Source organism: Musca autumnalis, unplaced genomic scaffold (genome assembly GCF_047663935.1).
Source record: "Musca autumnalis isolate F117 unplaced genomic scaffold, ASM4766393v1 scaffold_1, whole genome shotgun sequence".
NCBI classification, from domain to species: domain Eukaryota; kingdom Metazoa; phylum Arthropoda; class Insecta; order Diptera; family Muscidae; genus Musca; species Musca autumnalis.
Window position 1 is genome coordinate 59,692,954 of NW_027411644.1, and position 25,588 is coordinate 59,718,541.

At 36.6% G+C, this 25,588-nt stretch overlaps 1 protein-coding gene across 10 annotated transcripts in view; it reads left to right on the forward strand.

Annotated features, from left to right (window-relative positions):
- LOC141398470 (atrial natriuretic peptide receptor 2) overlaps nucleotides 1–25,588 on the forward strand; it is a 513,388-nt gene that overhangs the window by 415,723 nt on the left and 72,077 nt on the right. For all 10 annotated transcript variants that reach the window (XM_073975758.1, XM_073975761.1, XM_073975817.1 and 7 more), the window contains one exon: nucleotides 24,139–24,253. In XM_073975758.1, coding sequence (XP_073831859.1) covers nucleotides 24,139–24,253 — 115 coding nt within the window. The remainder of the gene's footprint in view (nucleotides 1–24,138; nucleotides 24,254–25,588) is intronic.

The following is a 25,588-nucleotide window of genomic DNA, read 5'->3' on the forward strand; positions in this document are numbered from 1 at the left end:
TCTTGAGCTCCTCTATAGACAGAATACCTGTTTTTGAGGTCTTCTATAAACAGAAGATATCTTCGTGAAGTCCTCTTCTTGAGGCCCTCTATAGACAGAATACCTACTCTTTAGGTCTTCTATAAACAGAAAACCTCTTCTTGAAGTCCTCTGTATGCAGAATACCTGTTTTCGAGGTCTTCTATAAACAGAAGAAGTCTTCTTGAGATGTTCTACAGACAGAAGACCTCTTCCTGAGGTCCTCTATAGACAGAATACCTATTCTTGAGGTCTTCTATAAACAGAAGAACTCTTCTCGATATGTTCTACAGCCAGAAGATCTCTTCTTGTGGTCTTCAATAGAGAAAAGAACTCTTCTGGAGATGCTCTACAGACAGAAGGCCTCTTCTTGAGGTCCTCTATAGACAGAATACCTATTCTTGAGGTCTTCTCTAAACAGAAGACCTCTTCTTGAAGTCTTCTGTATGCGGAATACCTCTTCTTTTGGTCCCTTTTCGAAATCTTCAATAGAGAGAAGAACTCTTCTTGAGATGTTCTACAGACAGAAGACCTCTTCTTGAGGTCCTTTATAGACAGAATACCTATTCTTGAGGTTTTCTATAAACAGAAGACCTCTTCTGTATGCGGAATACCTCTTCTTGTGGTATCTTCTTGATGTCTTCAATAGACAAAAGAACTCTTCTTGAGATGTTCTACTGACAGAAGACCCCTGGTCTTGAGGACCTCAATAGACAGAATACCTATTCTTGAGGTCTTCTATAAACAGAAGACATCTTCTTGAAGACTGCTACATGCAGAATACTTTTCTTATGATCCCTTCTTGAGGTCTTCAAAAGAGAGAAGGACTATTCTTGAGATGCTCTACAAACAGAAGACCTCTTCTTGAGGTCCTCTATAGACAGAATACCTATTATTGAGGTCTTCTATAAACAGAATACCTATTCTTGAAGTCTTCTGTGTGCCGAATACCTCTTCTTGGGATCCCTTCTTGAGGTCTTCAATGGAGAGAAGAACTTTTCTTGAGATGTTCTACAGACAGAAGACCTCTTCTTGTGGTCCCTTCTTTAGGTCTTCAATAGAGAGAAGAACTCTTCTTGAGATGTTCTACAGACAGAAGACATCTTCTTGAGGTCCTCTATAGACAGAATACCTATTCTTGAGGTCTCCTATAGGCAAAATACTTCTTCTAGAATACTTTCATAGACAGAAGACCTCTTCTTGTGGTCTTTTATAAGCAGACGTCCACTAATTGGGGTAAGGAAAGGTTTTCTAAAGTCTTGAGGTCATTTAAAAGTCTTCTTTAGGCCGAGGACCTCTTCTAAAAGTTTTTTTTTTTTTGCAGAAGACATCTTGTGAAAGTCTTCTATAAACGAAAAAAATCTTCTTAAAGTCTATAGAAGGAAGACATCCCAGCCGCGACTACTTATTTAAGTGCTCACAAAATAAATACTTATTTCGCGCGACATGCCCTTTTTAAATAATGGGTTAGTAAGGGGTTTTGTAATGAGTATTTTTGCTGGGGTCATCTTATAATTTTCTATATATGCAGAAGACCTCTTCTTGAGCTCTTTTGTAGACAGAAGAACTCTTCTGTAGACAGCAGACCTTCTGTATGAAAACCTGTTAGTTTTCTGTAGGGAACCTTAATGGCCTTATTTAGGAAGACGTGTTTGTTTCTTATTGAAAGGTAATCGTTTATCTAAAGAAAGACAGGAATGACTTTCTATGCGAAAACCTCCAGTTCTTCTGTAGTGAGACCTGTTAACATTATATAGAACGATCCATTGGTAATCTCTAGGAAGATCTATAGGTTTACTTTAGAAAATCTTGAAGGACATTCTATATTAATAACTTTTGGCCTTCTATAGAAACTCCTACTGTTCTTCTATAGGAAGACCCGTTGGTGGTCTATTGCATGAACTATTGCTCTACTGGTGGACGACCAAGTGACAGATATATTGCTCTTCCTGGAAGATAAATTTGTCCTGCTATAGGTAGATAAAATTTTGTTATTCGGGACAGTTCAGCTAAGACTAAATAAATAACCCCAAGAATAGTTCTTCTGTCTACAGAAGCTGAAACGAAGAGGTGTATTATTTATAGAGGACCAAAAGAAGAGGTATTCTATCTACAGAAAAGTCTTATCGTAGAACTCTGACATGACTTTCAACATAACACTAAACCCACAGACAAAAATGTTCATGTGAATCGTTGGGTTGCAGCCTACCTAGGGCTTGAGCTAAATTTTATTATCCTATTTCCTAATAAAGGTGATTGCCACTATTGGCATCGTCAAATCCAATTTACTTTGTGTAGCAATCATTTAATTTCAATCGCTTCCTCTTTTTTTCATCCGCTAATCAACGGAATTGAATTTGAATGCACAAAATGTTATTAAAATTTACAATATTTTGTGTTTTTTATCTCTGTTAAATACGCCGCATCCACTAACACTTGAGCGTGTGGCAGGCATCAACGCTTAAACGCCGCTGCCTTAACACTTTTTAATTGTCATTTTGATTAACTGCTGAGAGTGTGGCAAGCCTGACTGGATTTTTGATTGGCATCGATTGACCGACAAAACGATTAGAATGCTTAAATGTTTCGTTCGTTCGATTGTTTTATCTATCATCGTTTTCATATTTTTTCCGATTGTTTGTTTTTGTTGTTTTAGTTTTATTTGATATTCAATCAATTTGTTGCAGCGAAAGAAAGGCAGTCAGTCACATAGTGAGCCAGTCCGTCATTGTTGATTTGTCAATTGTGGACTTACGGAACTTGCAATTCCATTTTGCCAATAAATTTATGAGTACTCACTTAGCAATGACGATGACTATTTTAATAAAACGATAAGAATTACAACAACACCAAAAGCACCAATTGGAATAGTTTGCGATAATTATTTGCAACAAAATTTTTTCAAGTGTTGTTGCTATTGAGAAGGCAAAAGAAAAAATAAACGTTTAAATTCAAATCAAAAACTAATCAAATTGAATGAGATTTGAGATATAAGGCTACGTTTACATCAAATGAATTTTGTAAATTCATGAACGCCCATGAGAAGAGCGAACAACATAAAAATAAATTCTCCACCACATAGGTTTTGTTTCTAGTGAAGACTTGGAAAGGTATTTTTTCTCATACAAGACCACAGGCAGAGATATTTAGTCCTACTCATGAAATCCTCTGTATAAAGGTCATCCATAGAGAGAAGCACACTTCTTATGGTCTTCTGTAGAAAGAAAAGCTCTTTTTGTCCGTTTTTCATGGACTGACGACATCATCTTGAGATCTTCTAGAGAGAGAGAAGACCTCTACGAGAGGTCTTGTAAACACAGAAGATCTCTACTAGATATTTTCTATATACAGACGTTTTTTTTTAAACAGAATACCTCTTCTTGAGGACTCTTATCAACATAATTCATCTTCTTGGGGATTTCTATAGACAGAATACCTCTCCTTCAGGTATTTTATAGACAGAATAACTCATCTTTAGATATTCTATAGACAGAAGACCTATTCTTTAAGTCTTCTATACACACAGGACCTATTCTTGAGGTCTTCTATACACAGAGGACCTATACTTGAGGTCTTCAATGTTCAGAAGCCCTGTTCTTAAGGTCTTCCAAAGACAACATACTTCTTCGTCAGGCCTTCTATAGGCAGAAGATGCCTTCTGCAGGTTTTCTTCAGGCAGAAGATCTCTACCTATGTGTGTCTCCTTTAGACAGAAGACCTCTTCTTGAGTTGTTCTATAGGCAGAAGAACTCTTCTTGAGGTCTTCAATAGACAAAAGACTTCTTCGTGAGGTCTTGTACAGATAACTTACCCTTTCTTGAGGTCTTCGATCGGCATTGAGGTCTACTATTTTTGTGGTATTCTCTGGAGAGAATACTTCTTCTTGAAGTGTTCTGTGGAGAGAAGACTTCTTCTTCTTCTTCTTGAGGCCCTCTAATATCAGAAGAACCCTTCTTAAGGACTTCTACAGGCAGAAAACCTCTTCCTGAGGTCTTCTTGAAGACATACAGACAACCTGTTCTTGAGGTTTTCTATAGGCAAAAGATCTTTTCTTGCGGTATTCTATAGGCAGAAGACCCCTTCTTAAGGTCTTCTATAGGCAGAAGACTTCTTCTTTAAGTCTTCTATAGGCAGAAGACCTCTTCTTGAGGTCCTCTAAAGACGAAAGACATCTTTTTGAGGTCTTCTAAAGACAGAAGACGTCTTCTTGACGTCTTCTAAAGACAGAAGAGCTCTTCTTGAAGTCTTCTAAAGACAGATGAGCTTTTTTGAGGCCTTCTTGTGGTCTTCTATAGGTAGAAGAGCTCCTCTTGAATTCTTCTTAAGATAGAAGACCTATTCTTAAAGCCTTCTATAGGCAGAAAACTTCTTCTTCTTCTTGAGATCTTCTATAGGCAGAAGACCACTCCCTGAGATCTTTCATAGACAGAATACCTCTTTTTGAAGTCTTCTACAGACAGAAGGCTTCTTATTGGGACCAAAAACCTCTTCTTGAGGTCTTCTATTGGCAGAAGACCTTTTCGAAAGGTATTCTATAGACAGAATACCCCTCCCTGAAATCTTCTATAGGCAGAAGACTTCATGCTGGAACCAAAAACCTCTTCTTGAGGTCTTCTATAGACCGAAGACCATTTCTTGATGTCTACTATAGAGAGAAGACCTGTTCTTGAGGTCTTTTATAGACAGAACCCCTTTTCATGAGGTCTTCTATAGGCTGTAGACCACTTCCTGATGTCTTTTAAAGGCGGAAGACCTCTTCTTGAGTTCTTCTAAGGACAGAAGAGCTCTTCTTGAGGCCTTGTATAGGCAGAAGTGACATCTTCTATAGACAGAAGAGCTCTACTTTAAGTTTTCTATAGGCTGAAGACATCTTCCTAAGGTCTTTTAAAGACCGAAGGCCTCTTCTTGAGGTCTTCTAACGACAGATGAGCTTTTTTGAGGCCTTCTTGCGGACTTCTATAGGCAGAAGAGCTCCTCTTGAATTCTTCTAAAGATAGAAGACCTATTCTTAAGGCCTTCTATAGGCAGAAAACTTCTTCTTGAGATCTTCTATAGGCAGAAGACCCCTCCCTGAGATCTTTTATAGACAGAAGACCTAAAAGATGACGGAATGTCTTCACTTGAGGTCTTCTATAGACAGAATATATTTTCTTGAGGTATACTATAGACATCTTCCTGAAGGCTTCTTAGCACAGAAAACCTTTTCTTAAGGTCTTCAATAGATAAAATACCTCTTCCTGAGGTCTTCTAATCACAGTAGACCACTCCTTGAGGTCCTCTATAGGTAGAAAACCACTTCCTGAAGTCTTCTATATAGTCAGAATAAATCTAAAAACTTCTCTTGAGGACATCTTTCTGAGGACGTCTGTGGGCAGAAGACCTCTTCTTGAGGTCTTCTTTGAGCAGACTACCTGTTTTTTGTCTTTAATAATTTAATGAACTCTTTCTGAGGTCTTCTAACGGCAGAAGGTAATTTCTTTGGTCTATAGCAGGGACGCGCTTCTTTGCAAAGCCAGTATAGTGAGGGCACCCACTGAGTTGTTTTTGCATTTGCTTCTCTCTCTCACTTACAGTGTAAGTGAATGAAAACAAACAATAAACATCATGTGGTTGTTGTTTTCTTCACTCATACATACACACATACTAAAACATTGATGGAAATTCTTGGGCGACTCTGGTCTATAGACCAAAGAAGTCTTTCAGAGGCCCTTATGACCGCCGAGTGTTATCTGTATGTCACCTCTCTGCTCCTCGAAACATCATAACTTGTTGACCTAACCTAACAAAGTTTTCATAAGCAGTGGCAAAGACGTAATTCAAGTAATAGTTGTTTTTTTATCTTCTTTTATGACATTTTAAATTAAACCGCAACCGAGAGTGAACAGCAAAACAACCATTCAACCAACCAACGAACCATCCATCCAACCCAGTCGCCGACAACGTGTCTGAACTCCCATTGAAAACTAAAAAGAAAATGCGAATATTATTTTAACACGTTCCGCACTTCATTCTTTATTTGTTTTTATTTGGTTGGCTGTCTTTTTATGGGAGGTTTAATTGTGTGTTTTTCTTTCTCTCTTGTCTCCCTGTCTCCCTCACTCTCTGTTACTCTTTATTATTTATTTAATTTATTTGTTTACATTTAACTGCATTTCACACAATCACTTGTCCGCTGGTGTGAAATGTTCACACACTATTCTGACATTTCCACGAATGTGGCAGGCAGCCTGGCTGGCAGCCCTTCAAACGTGCCGACTTTTATGCCAAAAACTTTGTAGAACAACAGCACCAGAAACAAAACAATGAATGGAAAGGAAAACCACCACAAAGAATGTTACAGGATAGTGAAAGGCTTCTGCTTATTGGAAAAGTTTAGTTGAAATGCCAAAATAAAAAATTTCCAAAAATTTCAAAATAAATCTGGGATTTCTAATAAGAAGCCAGTTGTTCTTAACGAAAGAAATAATGGTGTTCATATTAAAAGAAAATAGCAAGAAAAGAATTGAAGTTGTCGTCATAAAAAACTTCTGATTGAAAAACCATCAGAATGTCATATACAGTTTTGAGAGATAATCGCATAAAAATAAATATTCCCCGGGAAATTCCGTAGTTTTTATGGCCCAATTTTGTCCTCTTGAAACTTTATTACTGACGACAATTGTCTCCCTTCCTTTATAGATTTTTGAAAAATTGTGGAAAAACGTCATACAAATTATTGTTTAATTGAAGCGTGACAAACGAAGTCATAAAATATCATCTACAAATTTATTTCGAAATCATTTAAAGAAGCCGCCGCTTTGCATGTTTTCTGGCCATTTTCATAGACCACGAACATTGTTTATTTGCCGACTTTTGTCATTTGTGTGGTGGCACACTCGAAGTAATTAGTGATGATTCTTTCCACACACACACACTGTCACATAATTTTGACGTCATTTATTTCGTCAAATTATTACTATTTAAGCATATTTATGTTGGTTTGTTTGGATAGTTGTAATTGACCGCTGCTGACATACAAAAATGACTTGTCATAAATGTTTTATTTTGTTTTTGTTGGTCATTTGGTCATTCTTCCCCGGGGAGAATTAAGTCTTAGGCATACTAATTATAAATGTGTAATGAAACTACAGCGGCACCTATACATACATCTTTATGTATGTACCCATCAAACCTAATGTCGTATGTCTGAACAATTTCGGAAGCAAAATGGTTCCAATTTCTATACGATTTTTCGTAGTGAAATTCGTTCATATTTCGTTCCGATTTCGGAGATAATTTCGGAAGTAAATTTCCCTTCGAATGTACCAATGTTTTTCTTCTGATTTCTGTACGAATTTGGAGCGAAATGTCGAAAACAAATTTCCCTTAGCACAACAACCACCTTTTGTATGTATCTAACAGCTAGGGGTTGGTTTCATTGCAGTTTGTTGTCGCAAAATAAAATGGTTGGTTATAAAATTCGCATATACAATTTTTAAATATTTTAAATAAAAATGCAACATATAATAATTCTTCCTTAGGCAGAAGATCTCTTGTTGAGGTCTTCTATAGGCAGAAGCAATCTTCCTGAAGTATCTTGTACCCAAAATTCCTCTTAATGAGGTTTTCTATAGGCAGAAACTTCTACCTGAGGTCTTTTTGGACAAAAAACATTTTCTTGAGATCTTCTATACACAATATATCTCTTTTTGAGGTCTTCTATAGATAAAATACCTCTTCCTGAGGTCTTGCAACCACAGAAGAGCTTTTCTAGGGGTCTTCTATCGATAGAAGACCTCTTTCTGAGGTATTCCAAACACAGAAGACTTCATCCTGTGGTCTTCTATTTGCAGAAGATCTCTTCTTTAAGTCTTCTATAAGCAGAAGACCTCTTTTTGATATATGCTATCGACAAAAGATTTATTCCTGAAGTCTTCTAAACACAGAAGACCTCTTTTAGTGGTAGAAGAACTCTCCTTGAGGTCTTCTGTAGATAGAATACCTCTTCTTGAGGACTTCTATAGGCGGAAGACACCTTCTTGAAGTCTCCTATAGGCAGAAGACTTGTACTTAAGATCAAAATATCTCTTTTTGACGTCTTCTATAGATAGAAGACCTCTTTCTGAGGTATTCCAAACACAGAAGACTTCTTCTTGAGATCTTCTGTCTACATTCAGAAGACTTCTTCTTGGGGTCTTCTATAAGCAGAAGATCCCTTTTTGAAATTTTCTATAAGCAGAAGACCTGTTCTTGATGTATGCTATAGAAGAAGAAGATCTATTCCTGAGGTCTTCTAAACACAGAAGGCCTCGTCTTGTGGTAGAATACCTCTTGTTGAGGTCTTCTATAGGCAGAAGAAATCTTCCTAAAGCCTCTTGTAGACAAAATTCCACTTCATGAGGTTTCCTATATGCAGAAACTTCTACTTGAGGTCTTCCTTAGGCAGAAGATCTCTTCTTGTGGACTTCTGTAGGCGAAAGACATCTTCATAAAGTCTCCTATAAGCAAAAAACCTCTTCTTGAGGTCTCACGAAGACAAAATACTTTTCCATGAGGTTTTCTATAGGCAGAAACATCTACTTGAAGTTTTCTTTAGACAGAAGACATTCTCCTGAAGCCTTATATAGGTAGAAGAAATCTTCTTGAGGTCTACTATAGGCAGAAAACCTCTTCTTGAAGTCTCCCATAGACAGAACACCTCGCCATGAAGTTTTCTATAGGCAGAAACTTCTACTTGGATCTTCTTTAGACAGAAGACCTCTTTTTCATGTCCTTTATAGACAAAATACCTCTTCCCAAGGTCGTCCAACTACAGAAGAGCTTTTTTTGGAGTTTTTTAGGTAGAAAACCTCTTCTTGAGGTCGTCTATATACAGAAGATCTCTCCTTGAGCTCGTATATATGTAGAAGGTCTCTACTTTAAGTCTTCTATAAGCAGAAGACCTCTTCTTGATATGTGCTATAGAAAAATATATATTCCTGAAGTCTTCTAAACACAGAGGACCTCTTCTTGTGGTAGAAGAAGACGTCTTCTTGAAGTCTGCTATAGACAGAATACCTCTTATCCAGGTCTTCCATATAAACGTTATCTCTTCCTGAATGATTCCGAACGTAGAAGACAGAAGACCTCTTCGTGAGGTCTGCAATAGACAAAAGACCTCTTCCTGAGGACATCTAAAGACTGAAGTCCTCTGCTTGTGGTCTTTTGTATGCAGAAGACTTCTCCTGAGGTCTTCTCTAAACAGAAGACCTCTTATTGAGTCTTCTATAGATAAAAACCTCTTCCTGAGGTCTTCCAAACACAGAAGACTTCTTCTTGAGGTCTCGTATAGGTAGAAACCCTCTTCTTGAGGTTGTCTATATGCAGAAGACCCCTTCTTTAGGGTGACTATATGCAGAAGACCTCTTCTTGATGTATTCTATAGACAAAATATATATTCCTGAGGTCTTCCAAAACCTCTTTTTGAGGTGTTTTATAGACAGAACACCTCTTCTCGATGTGAAAGGACCTCTTCCTGAGGAAATCTAAGGACAGAAGACCTCTTCTTGTGTTTTTCATATGCAGAAGACTCTTCCTGAGGTCTTCTAACTACAGAATACATCTTCTTGTGGCCTTCAATAGATAAAAGTTCTCTCACTGAGGTATTCCAAATACAGAAGACCACTTCTTGGGGTCTTCTATAGGTAGAAAACCTCTTCTTGAAGTCTTCTATAGGTATAAAACCTCTTCATGAGGTCGTCTATATGCACCATACCTGCTTTTGGAGTCTTCTATAAGCAGAAGACCTCTTCTTGATGTATTCTATAGACAAAAGATCTCTTTCTGAAGTCTTCTAAGAACTCAAGAAGAAGTATTCTGTCTATAGAAGACCTCAGAAAGAGGTATTCTACCAGAAACCACACAAAAGACCTCTTTCTTTGGTCTTCTAAGCACCGAAGACCACTTCTTGAGGTAGAAGATCTCTGCATGTGCTCTTTTATAGACAAAATATCTTTTCTTGGGGCTTTTTGTAAGGAGATGACCTTTTTCTGAGGTCTTCTAAGAACAGAATACATTTTCTTGAGGTCTTCCATAAACAAAGGACCTCTTCTTGTGGCCTTTAGGCAGAAGACATTTTCTTGAGTTTTCTGTAAACAGAGGTCCTCTTCTTTTGTTATAAGACTCAATAAAAGGAATGTCTTTTATGGTATGGGTTTCTTGCGAAGAGATTTCTGGTGGCGACAAAGGTAAAGGTAATCCATACGGAATTTGTAAAAAACACACCTTCTAACCTATTGGGTTCCAAATTAACATAATCTATTTGAAGGAAGATACTCAAAGGATAATTTCAAAGGAAAGGGTTTCTCTCGGAAGATTTAGTTGGATAGTCTGATATTTTTACAGTATCTATTCTAATATATTCAATTAAAATGTAGATTCTTCTGTGAAATGAATACCCTTAGCCTTTAGCCACTTTCATACGGTCAAAATGTGCCTCATCGAAATAATGGTTTTAGTCCCCAAGTATGTTTGCAGGAAATCCGTTTCAGACAATTCGGAGTCGATTTAACAATGTCCGTCCGTCTGTCTATCTGCCTGGTTGGAACGCACGATAACTGTCAACCGAATCAACCTATTAGAGTCCAAAATCGGTCCACTCCTTTCGCCATCTCCCCCATAAAAGTTCAACATTTTTCGCTAAAATGGTGCGCACGATAACTCTCGAAGGGAGTAGCCGAATTTGTAGTGACTTTGCACATGGTAATATTACATTCAGGCATAGATTGGGTTCAAATATATCGGTGCACTCTTTCTTATTGTGTTTTCTTAATTTCTTTGGGTTCGAGGCTGAAGTATATCTCTGTCGGCACAGCTGACTGATATTTTTTTACTTCTTTATTAAAATGTTGTATTGTTTAAAGCAGGAACTCCGGTGCGTATGATTGTTGTTAATTAGAAATATAATCTTAATAATACGCACCGTGCTTCCAGTATTAAAAAGTACAAAACCATAAAAAAGAAAAAGTTGAACCACAAAAAATTTCATAACTCATATATTTTTTAACCGATTTTATTGTTTTTCCATTTTTGGTCTTCTCATAGACTGTCACTCGCTCTTTATGTAGAAAGACCGATCGGTATTCCACATACTAACTGGAAAATGGAAATGGTCTGATTTAGGATTAAGTTCTGCCCGCTTTCAAAAAGGCACTTTGATTTACGATTCGAATACATACCAAGCTTATTAATAGCCGACTAGTTTTCTTTAAGAAGCTCTGATGTTTTATTTATTCTTCCTATAAAATAGAACAAATGATTTCTTTATCCCTATAAAAGGATGGACCAAAATATTGACCTATGAAAGAGCAGAAAAAAAGTTGTTTTTTAGATGACCAGTGAGGAATCGAGCACCTTTTATAGATTGAGAAGTTGTTAAAATTTCTGTGCGATTTTTACGACTTCGTCTTATCGGGCTATTAAGTCTTTCAGAAACGATCTATAGAAGCACACGGTGTGCCTTAATTAATTTTAAATGGAAGGTGCTTACACCTGGGAAGCTTTTGCAAATTCGGAAACTACAATGCTCATAGATGAGAAATAACAAGAAACAAAAAAAAGTCGCCGGAGGGATTTTCAAATAAATCGCGATTTAAGTTCAAATTTTTAGGGGTTATTTAGGTTTTCAAGATTTTGCTTGGAAACCGCGAGTCCTATGTAAATGGGCCTAAAGAAAGTATTGTAGCTGTGAAAATTCTCCACAAGATTGACCTTTATGATATTTTCGTAAGATTTATAAAACAGCCAATCTTGTAGAGAATTTTCACAGCTACAATATTATCTTTTATCCCATTTTGACATGACTTGCGGTTTTCAAGCAAAATCTTGAAGACTTAAGATAAAAACCTAAAAATTTGAACTGAACCTCTATATCTCAAAAATGGAAAAACCTACGAAAAGACATAAAGGTCAGTCTTGTAGAGAATTTTCACAGCTACAAAATTTTCATTAGTCCCGTTCCGATAGGACTTGCGGCTTCCAAGCAAAATCGTGAAAACATAAAAACACCTAAAAATGTGAATTTTTACCGCGATTTATTTAAAAATCCCTACAACATTTTCTTTCTAGTTTTGGAATTTTTCTCATCTACGAACACAGCTGTTTCAGAATTCACAAAAACTTCCCCTGTGTAAGAGGTTTTCATTAAAAGTTAGTTAAGGCGCACCCTTCATCATATTGTTTTATAAAAGGGCGATACAGGCAGTGCATTGTCTCAATTTGAGCTTCTATATCCCAAAAACGGTAAAACCTACGAAAATATCAGAAACGTCAATCTTGTGGAGAATTTTCACAGCTATAACATTTTCTTTAGCACCATTTACATTGGACTCGCGGTTTCCAAGCAAAATCGTGAAGAAGTCGCGATTTATTTGAAAATCCCTCCGGCGATTTTTTTTTTTTTTTTTGTTTCTTGATATTTCCCATCTATGAGCATTGTAGTTTCTAGTATATAGAAGCACACTTTCTTGCATAAAGGGTCTATAGAAGCACCCTTTCATTCATAAAGGGTTTATAGAAGCACCCTATCATTCAGAAAGGGTCTATAGAAGCACACTTTCTTTCATAAAGGGTCTATGGAAGCACACTTTCTTTCATAAAGGGTCTATGGAAGCACCCTTTTTTTCATTAAGGGTCTATAGAAGCACCCTTTTTTCATAAATGGTCTATAGAAGCATCCTTTCTTTCATAAAGGGTCTATAGAAGCACCCTTCCTTTCATAAAGGGTCTATAGAAGCACCCCTTCTTTCAAGTAAAAATATTCTTTAACAAATCCATGCCTTGAAGGGCCAAGTAGAACTATTTTTTAATAAATCCATGCCTTGAAGGGCCAAGTAGAACTATTTTTTAATAAATCCACGCCTTGAAGGGCCAAGTAAAAATATTCTTTAACAAATCCACGACTTGAAGGGCCAAGTAAAAATATTCTTTAATAAATCCACGCCTTGAAGGGCCAAGCAAAAATATTCTTTAATAAATCCACGCCTTGAAGGGCCAAGTAAAAATATTCTTTTATAAATCCACGCCTTGAAGGTCCAAGTAAAAATATTCTTTAACAAATCCACGCCTTGAAGGGCCAAGTAAATATATTCTTTAATAAATCCACGCCTTGAAGGGCCAAATAAATATATTCTTTAATAAATCCACGCCCTGAAGGGCCAAGTAAAAATATTCTTTAATAAATCCACGCCTTGAAGGGCCAAATAACAAATCCACGCCTTGAAGGGCCAAATAACAAATCCACGCCTTGAAGGGCCAAATAACAAATCCACGCCTTGAAGGGCCAAATAACAAATCCACGCCTTGAAGGGCCAAATAACAAATCCACGCCTTGAAGGGCCAAATAACAAATCCACGCCTTAAAGGGCCAAATAACAAATCCACGCCTTGAAGGGCCAAGTAAATATATTCTTTAATAAATCCACGCCTTGAAGGGCCAGATAAAAATATTCTTTAATGAATCCACGCCTTGAGGGACCAAGTAAAAATATTTTTTAATAAATCCACGCCTTGAAGGGCCAAGTTAAAATATTCTTTAACAAATCGACGCCTTGAAGGGCCAAATAACAAATCCACGCCTTGAAGGGCCAAGAAAATATATTCTTTAATAAATCCACGCCTGAAGGGCCAAATAACAAATCCACTCCTTGAAGGGCCAAATAAAAATATTCTTTAAAAAATCCTCGTCTTAAAGGGCCAAGTAAATATATTCTTTAATAAATCCACGCTTTGAAGTTCCAAGTAAAAATATTCTTTAATAAATCCTTGAAGGGCCAAGTAAAAATATTCTTTAACAAGTAAAAAAGTATCAGTCGGCTTTGCCGACAGAGATATACCCTCAGCCTGTGTATATTGAAACAATTTTTTTTCCAAAATACGTATGTATTTAGGGGGTTTTAAAAATTTTGAACTTTGAACCGACAAATATGTTGATTAGGATTAAAGATCAAACTTTTTGCGGAGGAGATACTAAAAGGAGTGGATCGACATTTATTTTTTTTATTTTTATATTTATTTTACACTCTTCGTGCTGTTTGCTCAAGAAGTATGGACTTACCCCTAAAAAAACTTTTACCATCGTAATTGAGGCAGCGATTGCAAGTTGTTTCAACAAAAATCAAAGTGATTCGATAGCAGGTCTTAAAGTGAACTTATCCGAAATTTTGTGTGGAAGGTACCGGATGGAGTGGACAAATATAGTTCATATTTGAACTTGATCTATATCTAGTAGATATATTAGGATGTGTATGGACCAATTAGGCCACTCCCTTCAAGAGTTACCGTATGAACAAATTTTCCAAACATTTTTGAACTTTTGTGGGGAGGTACCTGAAGGAGTGGACCGATGTGGCTTATCTTCGAACTTAAACTATGTTTGGACAAAATATTACGAAGGCCAAATTTTGGATCGAATCGGCAGATCCGTTCGAAAGTTATCTTGCGCTCCAACCACCTCACACGGTGTCATAGGGGTTTTTTGCAACTTTCACTCTATTTTCTCAGGAAGTATGGATTTACCCCTGATGAAACCTGTACCGTAGTATGGGGGGCAGTGAATACAAGTTGCTAAAACAAAAATCAAAGCGATTCGAGAGATGGCCCTAAACTGAACTTTTCCATAATTTTGTGTGGCAGGTACCCGAAAGAGTGGACCGATTGAGTCCATATTGAAACCTTATTTAAGTCTGGTACACATTTCACGATGGGCAAAGTATGAATCAAATCGGTTACTCCCTTCAAGTATTATCGTGTGCACAAAGTTTCCGAACATTTTCGAACTTTTGTGGGGGAGGTACCGGAAGGAGTGGACCGATATAGCCCATCTTCGAACTTAAACTAAGTTTGGGTAAAATATTACGAAAGCCGAAATTTGAACCGAATCGGTTTATCCGTTCGAGAGTTATCGTGCGCTCCAGCCAGCCAGACAGGCAGACAGACAGACGGACGGACATTGCTCAATCGACTCCAAATTGTCTGAAACACATTTCGTCCAAACATACTTAGGGTCTAAAACCATTATTTCGATGAGGCAAATTTTGCCCGTATGAAAGTGTATATACCCTTCATAGCCTAAAGGCTGAGGGTATAATAAATCCATGCCATGAAGGGCCAAGTAAAATATTCTTTAATAAATCCAAGCCTTGAAGGGCCAAGTAAAATATTCTTTAATAAATCCAAGCCTTGAAGGGCCAAGTAAAAATATTTTTTAATAAATCCATGCCTTGAAGGGCCAAGTAAAAATATTCTTTAATAAATCCACGCCGTGAAGGGCAAGGTAAAAAAATTTTTTAATAAATCCACGCCATGAAGGGCAAGGAAAAAAAAATTTTATAAATCCACGCCGTGAAGGGCCAAATAAAAATATTTTTTAATAAATCCACGCAAGTAAATATATTCTTTAATAAATCCACGCCTTGAAGGGCCAAGTAAAAATATTCTTTAACAAATCCACGCCTTGAAGGGCCAAGTAAAAATATTCTTTAACAAATCCACGCCTTGAAGGGCCAAGTAAAAATATTCTTTAACAAATCCACGCCTTGAAGGGCCAAGTAAAAATATTCTTTAACAAATCCACGCCTTGAAGGGCCAAGTAAAAATATTCTTTAACAAATCCACGCCTTGAAGGGCCAAGTAAAAATATTCTTTAACAAATCCACGCCTTGAAGGGCCAAGTAAAAATATTCTTTAACAAATCCACGCCTTGAAGGGCCAAGTAAAAATATTCTTTAACAAATCCACGCCTTGAAGGGCCAAGTAAAAATATTCTTTAACAAATCCACGCCTTGAAGGGCCAAGTAAAAATATTCTTTAACAAATCCACGCCTTGAAGGGCCAAGTAAAAATATTCTTTAACAAATCCACGCCTTGAAGGGCCAAGTAAAAATATTCTTTAACAAATCCACGCCTTGAAGGGCCAAGTAAAAATATTCTTTAACAAATCCACGCCTTGAAGGGCCAAGTAAAAATATTCTTTAACAAATCCACGCCTTGAAGGGCCAAGTAAAAATATTCTTTAACAAATCCACGCCTTGAAGGGCCAAGTAAAAATATTCTTTAACAAATCCACGCCTTGAAGGGCCAAGTAAAAATATTCTTTAACAAATCCACGCCTTGAAGGGCCAAGTAAAAATATTCTTTAACAAATCCACGCCTTGAAGGGCCAAGTAAAAATATTCTTTAACAAATCCACGCCTTGAAGGGCCAAGTAAAAATATTCTTTAACAAATCCACGCCTTGAAGGGCCAAGTAAAAATATTCTTTAACAAATCCACGCCTTGAAGGGCCAAGTAAAAATATTCTTTAACAAATCCACGCCTTGAAGGGCCAAGTAAAAATATTCTTTAACAAATCCACGCCTTGAAGGGCCAAGTAAAAATATTCTTTAACAAATCCACGCCTTGAAGGGCCAAGTAAAAATATTCTTTAACAAATCCACGCCTTGAAGGGCCAAGTAAAAATATTCTTTAACAAATCCACGCCTTGAAGGGCCAAGTAAAAATATTCTTTAACAAATCCACGCCTTGAAGGGCCAAGTAAAAATATTCTTTAACAAATCCACGCCTTGAAGGGCCAAGTAAAAATATTCTTTAACAAATCCACGCCTTGAAGGGCCAAGTAAAAATATTCTTTAACAAATCCACGCCTTGAAGGGCCAAGTAAAAATATTCTTTAACAAATCCACGCCTTGAAGGGCCAAGTAAAAATATTCTTTAACAAATCCACGCCTTGAAGGGCCAAGTAAAAATATTCTTTAACAAATCCACGCCTTGAAGGGCCAAGTAAAAATATTCTTTAACAAATCCACGCCTTGAAGGGCCAAGTAAAAATATTCTTTAACAAATCCACGCCTTGAAGGGCCAAGTAAAAATATTCTTTAACAAATCCACGCCTTGAAGGGCCAAGTAAAAATATTCTTTAACAAATCCACGCCTTGAAGGGCCAAGTAAAAATATTCTTTAACAAATCCACGCCTTGAAGGGCCAAGTAAAAATATTCTTTAACAAATCCACGCCTTGAAGGGCCAAGTAAAAATATTCTTTAACAAATCCACGCCTTGAAGGGCCAAGTAAAAATATTCTTTAACAAATCCACGCCTTGAAGGGCCAAGTAAAAATATTCTTTAACAAATCCACGCCTTGAAGGGCCAAGTAAAAATATTCTTTAACAAATCCACGCCTTGAAGGGCCAAGTAAAAATATTCTTTAACAAATCCACGCCTTGAAGGGCCAAGTAAAAATATTCTTTAACAAATCCACGCCTTGAAGGGCCAAGTAAAAATATTCTTTAACAAATCCACGCCTTGAAGGGCCAAGTAAAAATATTCTTTAACAAATCCACGCCTTGAAGGGCCAAGTAAAAATATTCTTTAACAAATCCACGCCTTGAAGGGCCAAGTAAAAATATTCTTTAACAAATCCACGCCTTGAAGGGCCAAGTAAAAATATTCTTTAACAAATCCACGCCTTGAAGGGCCAAGTAAAAATATTCTTTAACAAATCCACGCCTTGAAGGGCCAAGTAAAAATATTCTTTAACAAATCCACGCCTTGAAGGGCCAAGTAAAAATATTCTTTAACAAATCCACGCCTTGAAGGGCCAAGTAAAAATATTCTTTAACAAATCCACGCCTTGAAGGGCCAAGTAAAAATATTCTTTAACAAATCCACGCCTTGAAGGGCCAAGTAAAAATATTCTTTAACAAATCCACGCCTTGAAGGGCCAAGTAAAAATATTCTTTAACAAATCCACGCCTTGAAGGGCCAAGTAAAAATATTCTTTAACAAATCCACGCCTTGAAGGGCCAAGTAAAAATATTCTTTAACAAATCCACGCCTTGAAGGGCCAAGTAAAAATATTCTTTAACAAATCCACGCCTTGAAGGGCCAAGTAAAAATATTCTTTAACAAATCCACGCCTTGAAGGGCCAAGTAAAAATATTCTTTAACAAATCCACGCCTTGAAGGGCCAAGTAAAAATATTCTTTAACAAATCCACGCCTTGAAGGGCCAAGTAAAAATATTCTTTAACAAATCCACGCCTTGAAGGGCCAAGTAAAAATATTCTTTAACAAATCCACGCCTTGAAGGGCCAAGTAAAAATATTCTTTAACAAATCCACGCCTTGAAGGGCCAAGTAAAAATATTCTTTAACAAATCCACGCCTTGAAGGGCCAAGTAAAAATATTCTTTAACAAATCCACGCCTTGAAGGGCCAAGTAAAAATATTCTTTAACAAATCCACGCCTTGAAGGGCCAAGTAAAAATATTCTTTAACAAATCCACGCCTTGAAGGGCCAAGTAAAAATATTCTTTAACAAATCCACGCCTTGAAGGGCCAAGTAAAAATATTCTTTAACAAATCCACGCCTTGAAGGGCCAAGTAAAAATATTCTTTAACAAATCCACGCCTTGAAGGGCCAAGTAAAAATATTCTTTAACAAATCCACGCCTTGAAGGGCCAAGTAAAAATATTCTTTAACAAATCCACGCCTTGAAGGGCCAAGTAAAAATATTCTTTAACAAATCCACGCCTTGAAGGGCCAAGTAAAAATATTCTTTAACAAATCCACGCCTTGAAGGGCCAAGTAAAAATATTCTTTAACAAATCCACGCCTTGAAGGGCCAAGTAAAAATATTCTTTAACAAATCCACGCCTTGAAGGGCCAAGTAAAAATATTCTTTAACAAATCCACGCCTTGAAGGGCCAAGTAAAAATATTCTTTAACAAATCCACGCCTTGAAGGGCCAAGTAAAAATATTCTTTAACAAATCCACGCCTTGAAGGGCCAAGTAAAAATATTCTTTAACAAATCCACGCCTTGAAGGGCCAAGTAAAAATATTCTTTAACAAATCCACGCCTTGAAGGGCCAAGTAAAAATATTCTTTAACAAATCCACGCCTTGAAGGGCCAAGTAAAAATATTCTTTAACAAATCCACGCCTTGAAGGGCCAAGTAAAAATATTCTTTAACAAATCCACGCCTTGAAGGGCCAAGTAAAAATATTCTTTAACAAATCCACGCCTTGAAGGGCCAAGTAAAAATATTCTTTAACAAATCCACGCCTTGAAGGGCCAAGTAAAAATATTCTTTAACAAATCCACGCCTTGAAGGGCCAAGTAAAAATATTCTTTAACAAATCCACGCCTTGAAGGGCCAAGTAAAAATATTCTTTAACAAATCCACGCCTTGAAGGGCCAAGTAAAAATATTCTTTAACAAATCCACGCCTTGAAGGGCCAAGTAAAAATATTCTTTAACAAATCCACGCCTTGAAGGGCCAAGTAAAAATATTCTTTAACAAATCCACGCCTTGAAGGGCCAAGTAAAAATATTCTTTAACAAATCCACGCCTTGAAGGGCCAAGTAAAAATATTCTTTAACAAATCCACGCCTTGAAGGGCCAAGTAAAAATATTCTTTAACAAATCCACGCCTTGAAGGGCCAAGTAAAAATATTCTTTAACAAATCCACGCCTTGAAGGGCCAAGTAAAAATATTCTTTAACAAATCCACGCCTTGAAGGGCCAAGTAAAAATATTCTTTAACAAATCCACGCCTTGAAGGGCCAAGTAAAAATATTCTTTAACAAATCCACGCCTTGAAGGGCCAAGTAAAAATATTCTTTAACAAATCCACGCCTTGAAGGGCCAAGTAAAAATATTCTTTAACAAATCCACGCCTTGAAGGGCCAAGTAAAAATATTCTTTAACAAATCCACGCCTTGAAGGGCCAAGTAAAAATATTCTTTAACAAATCCACGCCTTGAAGGGCCAAGTAAAAATATTCTTTAACAAATCCACGCCTTGAAGGGCCAAGTAAAAATATTCTTTAACAAATCCACGCCTTGAAGGGCCAAGTAAAAATATTCTTTAACAAATCCACGCCTTGAAGGGCCAAGTAAAAATATTCTTTAACAAATCCACGCCTTGAAGGGCCAAGTAAAAATATTCTTTAACAAATCCACGCCTTGAAGGGCCAAGTAAAAATATTCTTTAACAAATCCACGCCTTGAAGGGCCAAGTAAAAATATTCTTTAACAAATCCACGCCTTGAAGGGCCAAGTAAAAATATTCTTTAACAAATCCACGCCTTGAAGGGCCAAGTAAAAATATTCTTTAACAAATCCACGCCTTGAAGGGCCAAGTCGTGGAGCAATCATATTCTAAGAGCAAAAAAAGGGTTTTGAAAAATCTGAAAATATATATTCTTGCCACAAAATATATTGTTGAATCAACAATATATATTTTCAGATTTTTAAAATACCGTATTTTGCTCGTAGAATATGACTGCTTCTACAATATATCTTCTCTGCGTGTAGTTGTATGGTAGATTTTGAAACTTTCCATCGTTACAGGTCAGGTTTTGTCGATTTTGGCTTTGGGTTATCTGGTCAGGTGGGTTTTTTTTTCAAAAAAAAATCTCCACTCTTGGACTTCTCGAAGACTATTGAAAATATAATGTTATTAATTTTCATTCTGACCTTAGGTCGTTTTTTCAGCACGTTTTGCATTCACCTTTGTGTTTAATTGCAAATAAAAAAATTATAAAATAATAAATACATCATCTGTATTTGTATTTCGCACTTTGTCGTTTGCTTTCAGTGTTGTTATACCCTCAGCCTTTAGGCTAAAGAGGGTATTTACACTTTGATACGACCAAAAATGTGCCTCATCGAAATAATGGTTTTAGACCCCAAGTATGTTTGTACGATATCCGTTTCAGACAATTTTGAGTAGATCTAGAAATGTCCGTCCGTCTGTCTGTCTGTCCGTCTGTCTGGCTGGCTGGTGCGCACGATAACTCTCGAACGGATCAATCGATTCGGTTCAAATTTTGGGTATCGAAATATTTTGTCCATATTCGATTTAAGTTCGAAGATGGGCCATATAGGTCTACTCCTTCAGGTACCTCCCCCACAAATGTTCAAAAATTGTCGCAAAACTTGTGCGCACGATAACTCTTATAGGGAATAACCGATTTGGTTCATACTTTGCACATCGTGTAATTTCTACTAAACTTAGATTAGGTTCCAATATGGACTCAATCGGTCCACTCCTTCGGGTACCTCCCACACAAAATTTCGGAAAAGTTAAGTTTAGGACCTGGTCTCGAATCGCTTTGATTTTTGTTTACGCAAGTTGTATTCGCTGTCCTCTATACGACGCTGTAAGTTTCATTAGGGGCAAGTCCATACTTCCTCAGAAAATAGCCTGAAAGTTACAAAAAACCCTATGACACCGTGTGTAGTGGTTGGAGCGCATGATAACTCTCGATCGGATCTGCCGATTCGGTCCAAAATGTGGCTTTCTTAATATTTTGTCCAAACTTAGTTCAAGTTCAAAGATGGATTATATTGGTCCACTCCTTCCGGTACCTCCCCCACAAAAGTTCGAAAATGTTCGGAAAATTTGTGCGTGCAATAACTCTTGAAGGAAGTAACCGAGTTGGTCCATACATTGCACATTATGAAATTTCTACCAGACTTAGATGAGGTTCCACTATGGACTCAATCGGTAAACTCCTTCGAGTACCTCCCACACAAAATTTCTTAAAAGTTCAGTTTAGGACCTGCTCTCGAATAGCCTTGGTTTTTGTTGTAACATCTTGAATTCACTGTCCCCTATACGAAGGTACAAGTTTCCTCAGGGGCAAGACCATACTTCCTGAAAAAATAGCCTGAAAGTTGAAAAACAAATCCTATGACACCATGTTTATGGGTGGAAGCGCAAGATAATTCTCGAACGGAAATGCCGATTCCGGCCAAAATTTGGCCTTCGTAACATTGTTTCCAAACTTAGTTTAAGTTCGTAGATAAGCCATATCGGACCACTCCTTCAGTTACCTACCCCACAAACTCTTGATGGGAGTGACCGACTTTGTCCATACTTTACACATTCTCATAATATCTACCAGATATAGATCAGGTTCGAATATGGAATATGGAGTGGACAAATATCCACTCCATCCCGTACCTCCCACACAAAATTTTAGATAAGTTCACTTTAAGACCTGCTATTGAATCACTTTGATTTTTGTTGAAGCAACTTACATTCGCTGCCTCAATTACGATGGTAAAAGTTGTTTCAGGGGCAAGTCCATACTTTTTGAGAAAACAGCCAGAAGGGTGTAAAACCCCCTATGGCACCCCCATGGTCTATGTCGGCCCATTCCTTTAAGTACCTTTTCCGCAAAATTTTTGAACTTTAATCGTAATCAACATTTTTGTCGCTTCATACGACCAACATTTTGAAAGTTTTTTGTGAAAAAAATGCTTCAATTTGCACAGGCTGAGGGTATATCTCTGTCGGCAAAGCCGACTGATACTTTTTTACTTGTTTTTATTGAAATTTAGCAGGTTTCTCTTTACATGCAAATGTTGTTCTTTATTTGTTTTTTTTTTTTGTTCAATATTTAATACAAAGAAAAATTTAATAAGTGTGAATTGTGAGCAAATAAAGTGAGACAATAAACCAAATCATTGCCATATTTACATTGCCATATTAACCTACTACAGAGCTTATAGATTACACATGGACTAACAATTTGTCAACTTATAGTGATATGAATTAAAAAAAGTATATATAATATGATTCATATTTAACTATTAAATAATCAATTTTAAATTTTCAAATAGACGATTGTAAAATTCAAATTCTTCTCAGGAAAAAAAATATGTTTGTGGATTTTATATATGTTTGTGGATTAAATCACCTGTAGGAAAATACAAGATGTCTTCTTCTGCATAATTTGATATCATAAACGATTACCAAACCTCAAAACAACACAAATCTCTGTTTGGTAACATCTTAAGTTTCGACAACACCAAGTATTTTTCAACTTGACATAACAACAAGAACTTTTGCTATTGTTCGAAAGAGATAAACAAATATTTGTCCTCACTGTTGTTGTGCTACCTCAAATATTTATATGGGGGATAACAAACAAAAGTTGTATTTTTTCACTTTTATTCAGTTAAAAATAAACTTTCATCTTATCTCAGTTACCTTCTTCAATAATACGGTTAGTGTTTCAAAATTTATCTTCATGTAGAAACAGAAACAGAAGCAAAGCAAAGCCAATTAATTTATGATAGCACAGTGGCAAACTCAATGTCATAAAGTAATTACACAGGGGAACAGTGGAAGACAACAATGTAAAGCAAATTAAAAAATAATAATACGTTGCATTTAAAAGAAAAAAGTTCGATGACAGAGATGCCACTCCACTCCACAGCCGATATGTCGGAAGAGCTGCTACCAACTGCGAAACCAGGTCACATAATGGTGGTTGTGTGGGTTCAAATCGTAAACAAATAATAAAGAAACCTAAATAGTCTTCTATTGGAGGAAAAAAGTCTTCCATGAGAAGCCCAAATGATCTTCTATAAGAAGTCTACTATGAGAAAACCAACTGGTCTTAATTCAGAAACCCTACTGGTCTTACCCACCGATACTTAACCATCCCTTCTATAGCACTGTAAAATCTTCTTCTCACCCAGAACATCTGGTCATTGTCGTTGACTTAGATTCAAACCAAACAAAACTGCAACAAAAACAAAAGAAATAATTATTTATCGCATTGTTGTTTGCGTTTCGTGTTGTTGTTTTAGTTTTTGTTTTTCCTACGGCATTTAAAGATAATTGATAATCATAACTGCTTCCTAGCCCAGCCAATGCGGAATATGACAATGACCACTAAATGTTTTTGTTTTTTGTACGGCATTTAATTTATTTACTTCTGCTTCTATTTTGTATACAAAACACATACAAAGAGGCATGTGAATTAAATACCACCTACCGCACCACCCAGCAAACATTTTTAGAATGAAGTGGGATTTTTTAACGATTTTACAAAACTTTTAGATAATGACACTTCATAATTCAATAATACAAAATCTAATAATAATTACAATAATAATAAAAAATTCTTTTTCGAATTTTGTTTACTGGGTGTACCTCTTCTACAATTTAGATGCGGGTGTTTCTGGTAAATTAATTACGTTGTACAAATTTTAAACAAACATTTCCATGCTGAGTTATATCGATGTGATTTAATCTATTTTCAAACATCATTTTTTATTGATTTTTTCTTCCCTTCTCTCTTTTCAGTCGTTATTATGTGTGCCGATCCACAATCAATACGACAAATTATGTTAACGGCGGAAGAACTGAACATGATCGACAGTGGGGAATATGTCTTCATAAACATTGAACTATTCTCGAGGTAAGTACAAAATATTATAATGAAAAGTGACCACTATATATATGTAAATGAACCTAATCTGCAACTAGATATACTTTTACTCAAGGTCTTCTATGGGAAGACCAACTAGTATTCCCCAAAAAACTTTAAACGTCTTCTCAACAGGAAAAAAAGAATCAGTCTGTCATACTGAGAAGACCAAGATTAAATTTTCACTACTTTTACCGTTATAAAAGAATAAAACGAAGTGACCCAAATGAACCAAAGTATGTTTGTTGTCCATGAAACCCAAACCCGATAGAATAGTTGCATCAGAATATTTTTCTGGATAATTTTTGTAGCACAGTGTCATTTATCAATATTTTCCTAAAAATGTGCACCGTCGCAAGACCAAAACTGTCTGAATGAGCGTTCTAAAGCTTTTGCGATGTTCTAGTGAGTTATTAATTATTGTCTTGGCTACAATTTTACCTTAGTGCTGGATCGAACATCTCAATGGTTTAGCTGTTATATGCCAAAATATGCAAAAAAACGTGGATAAAAAACTTCAAGTCAAAATCGGGAAGCTCAGTTTTCACCGTAGGCATATGCTATAGTAGACTTTTTTTCTCAGTGCAATGCCAGGAATCAGAAACGACGCGCCCCTTAAGGTTTTTTCCTTCAATACAAATCGCCCTGGCCTAGTATATACACTTTGATACGACCAAAAATGTGCCTCATCGAAATAATGGTTTTAGACCCCAAGTATGTGGACGGAATCTGTTTCAGACAATTTGAAGTCGATTTAGCAATGTCCGTTCATATGTCTGGTTGCTGCGCACGATAACTCTTAAACGAAGCACCCGTCGCACAGTGGTCCAAATCACTGATCTAGCGGCGCGAAATTAATAACTTGGAAACGAATGGAGATATCTTTCTGAATTTTTGCACAAACGTAGTATGTGTCCGTGGGTAATAATGGACTAAATATGAACAACATCGGCTAATATTTTGGTATAGACCCCATACAACGGTACCTCCTGATATTCTGTATTTTGAGGATTTAAGCCACCATTTCCTTCCAAATTAGTTGTAATTTGGTACTTGGGGTTTCCACCAAAAATTGTGGACATAGGTCCACGTTTGGGTATAGGCCCTTTTTAAGGTACCTCCCGATTTTTAGTATTTTGGGGGTTTAAAGCTACATTTTCCGGCCAAATTAGGTGTCATTTGGTATTTGAGGTTCCCAGTGGACACAAACATTCTCCACCAAAAATGGTGGACATAGGCCTACGTTTTGATATTGTCCCCATATAACGGTACCTCCCAATATTTGGTATTGTTAGGATTTTGTCTACATTTTCAGACCAAATAACC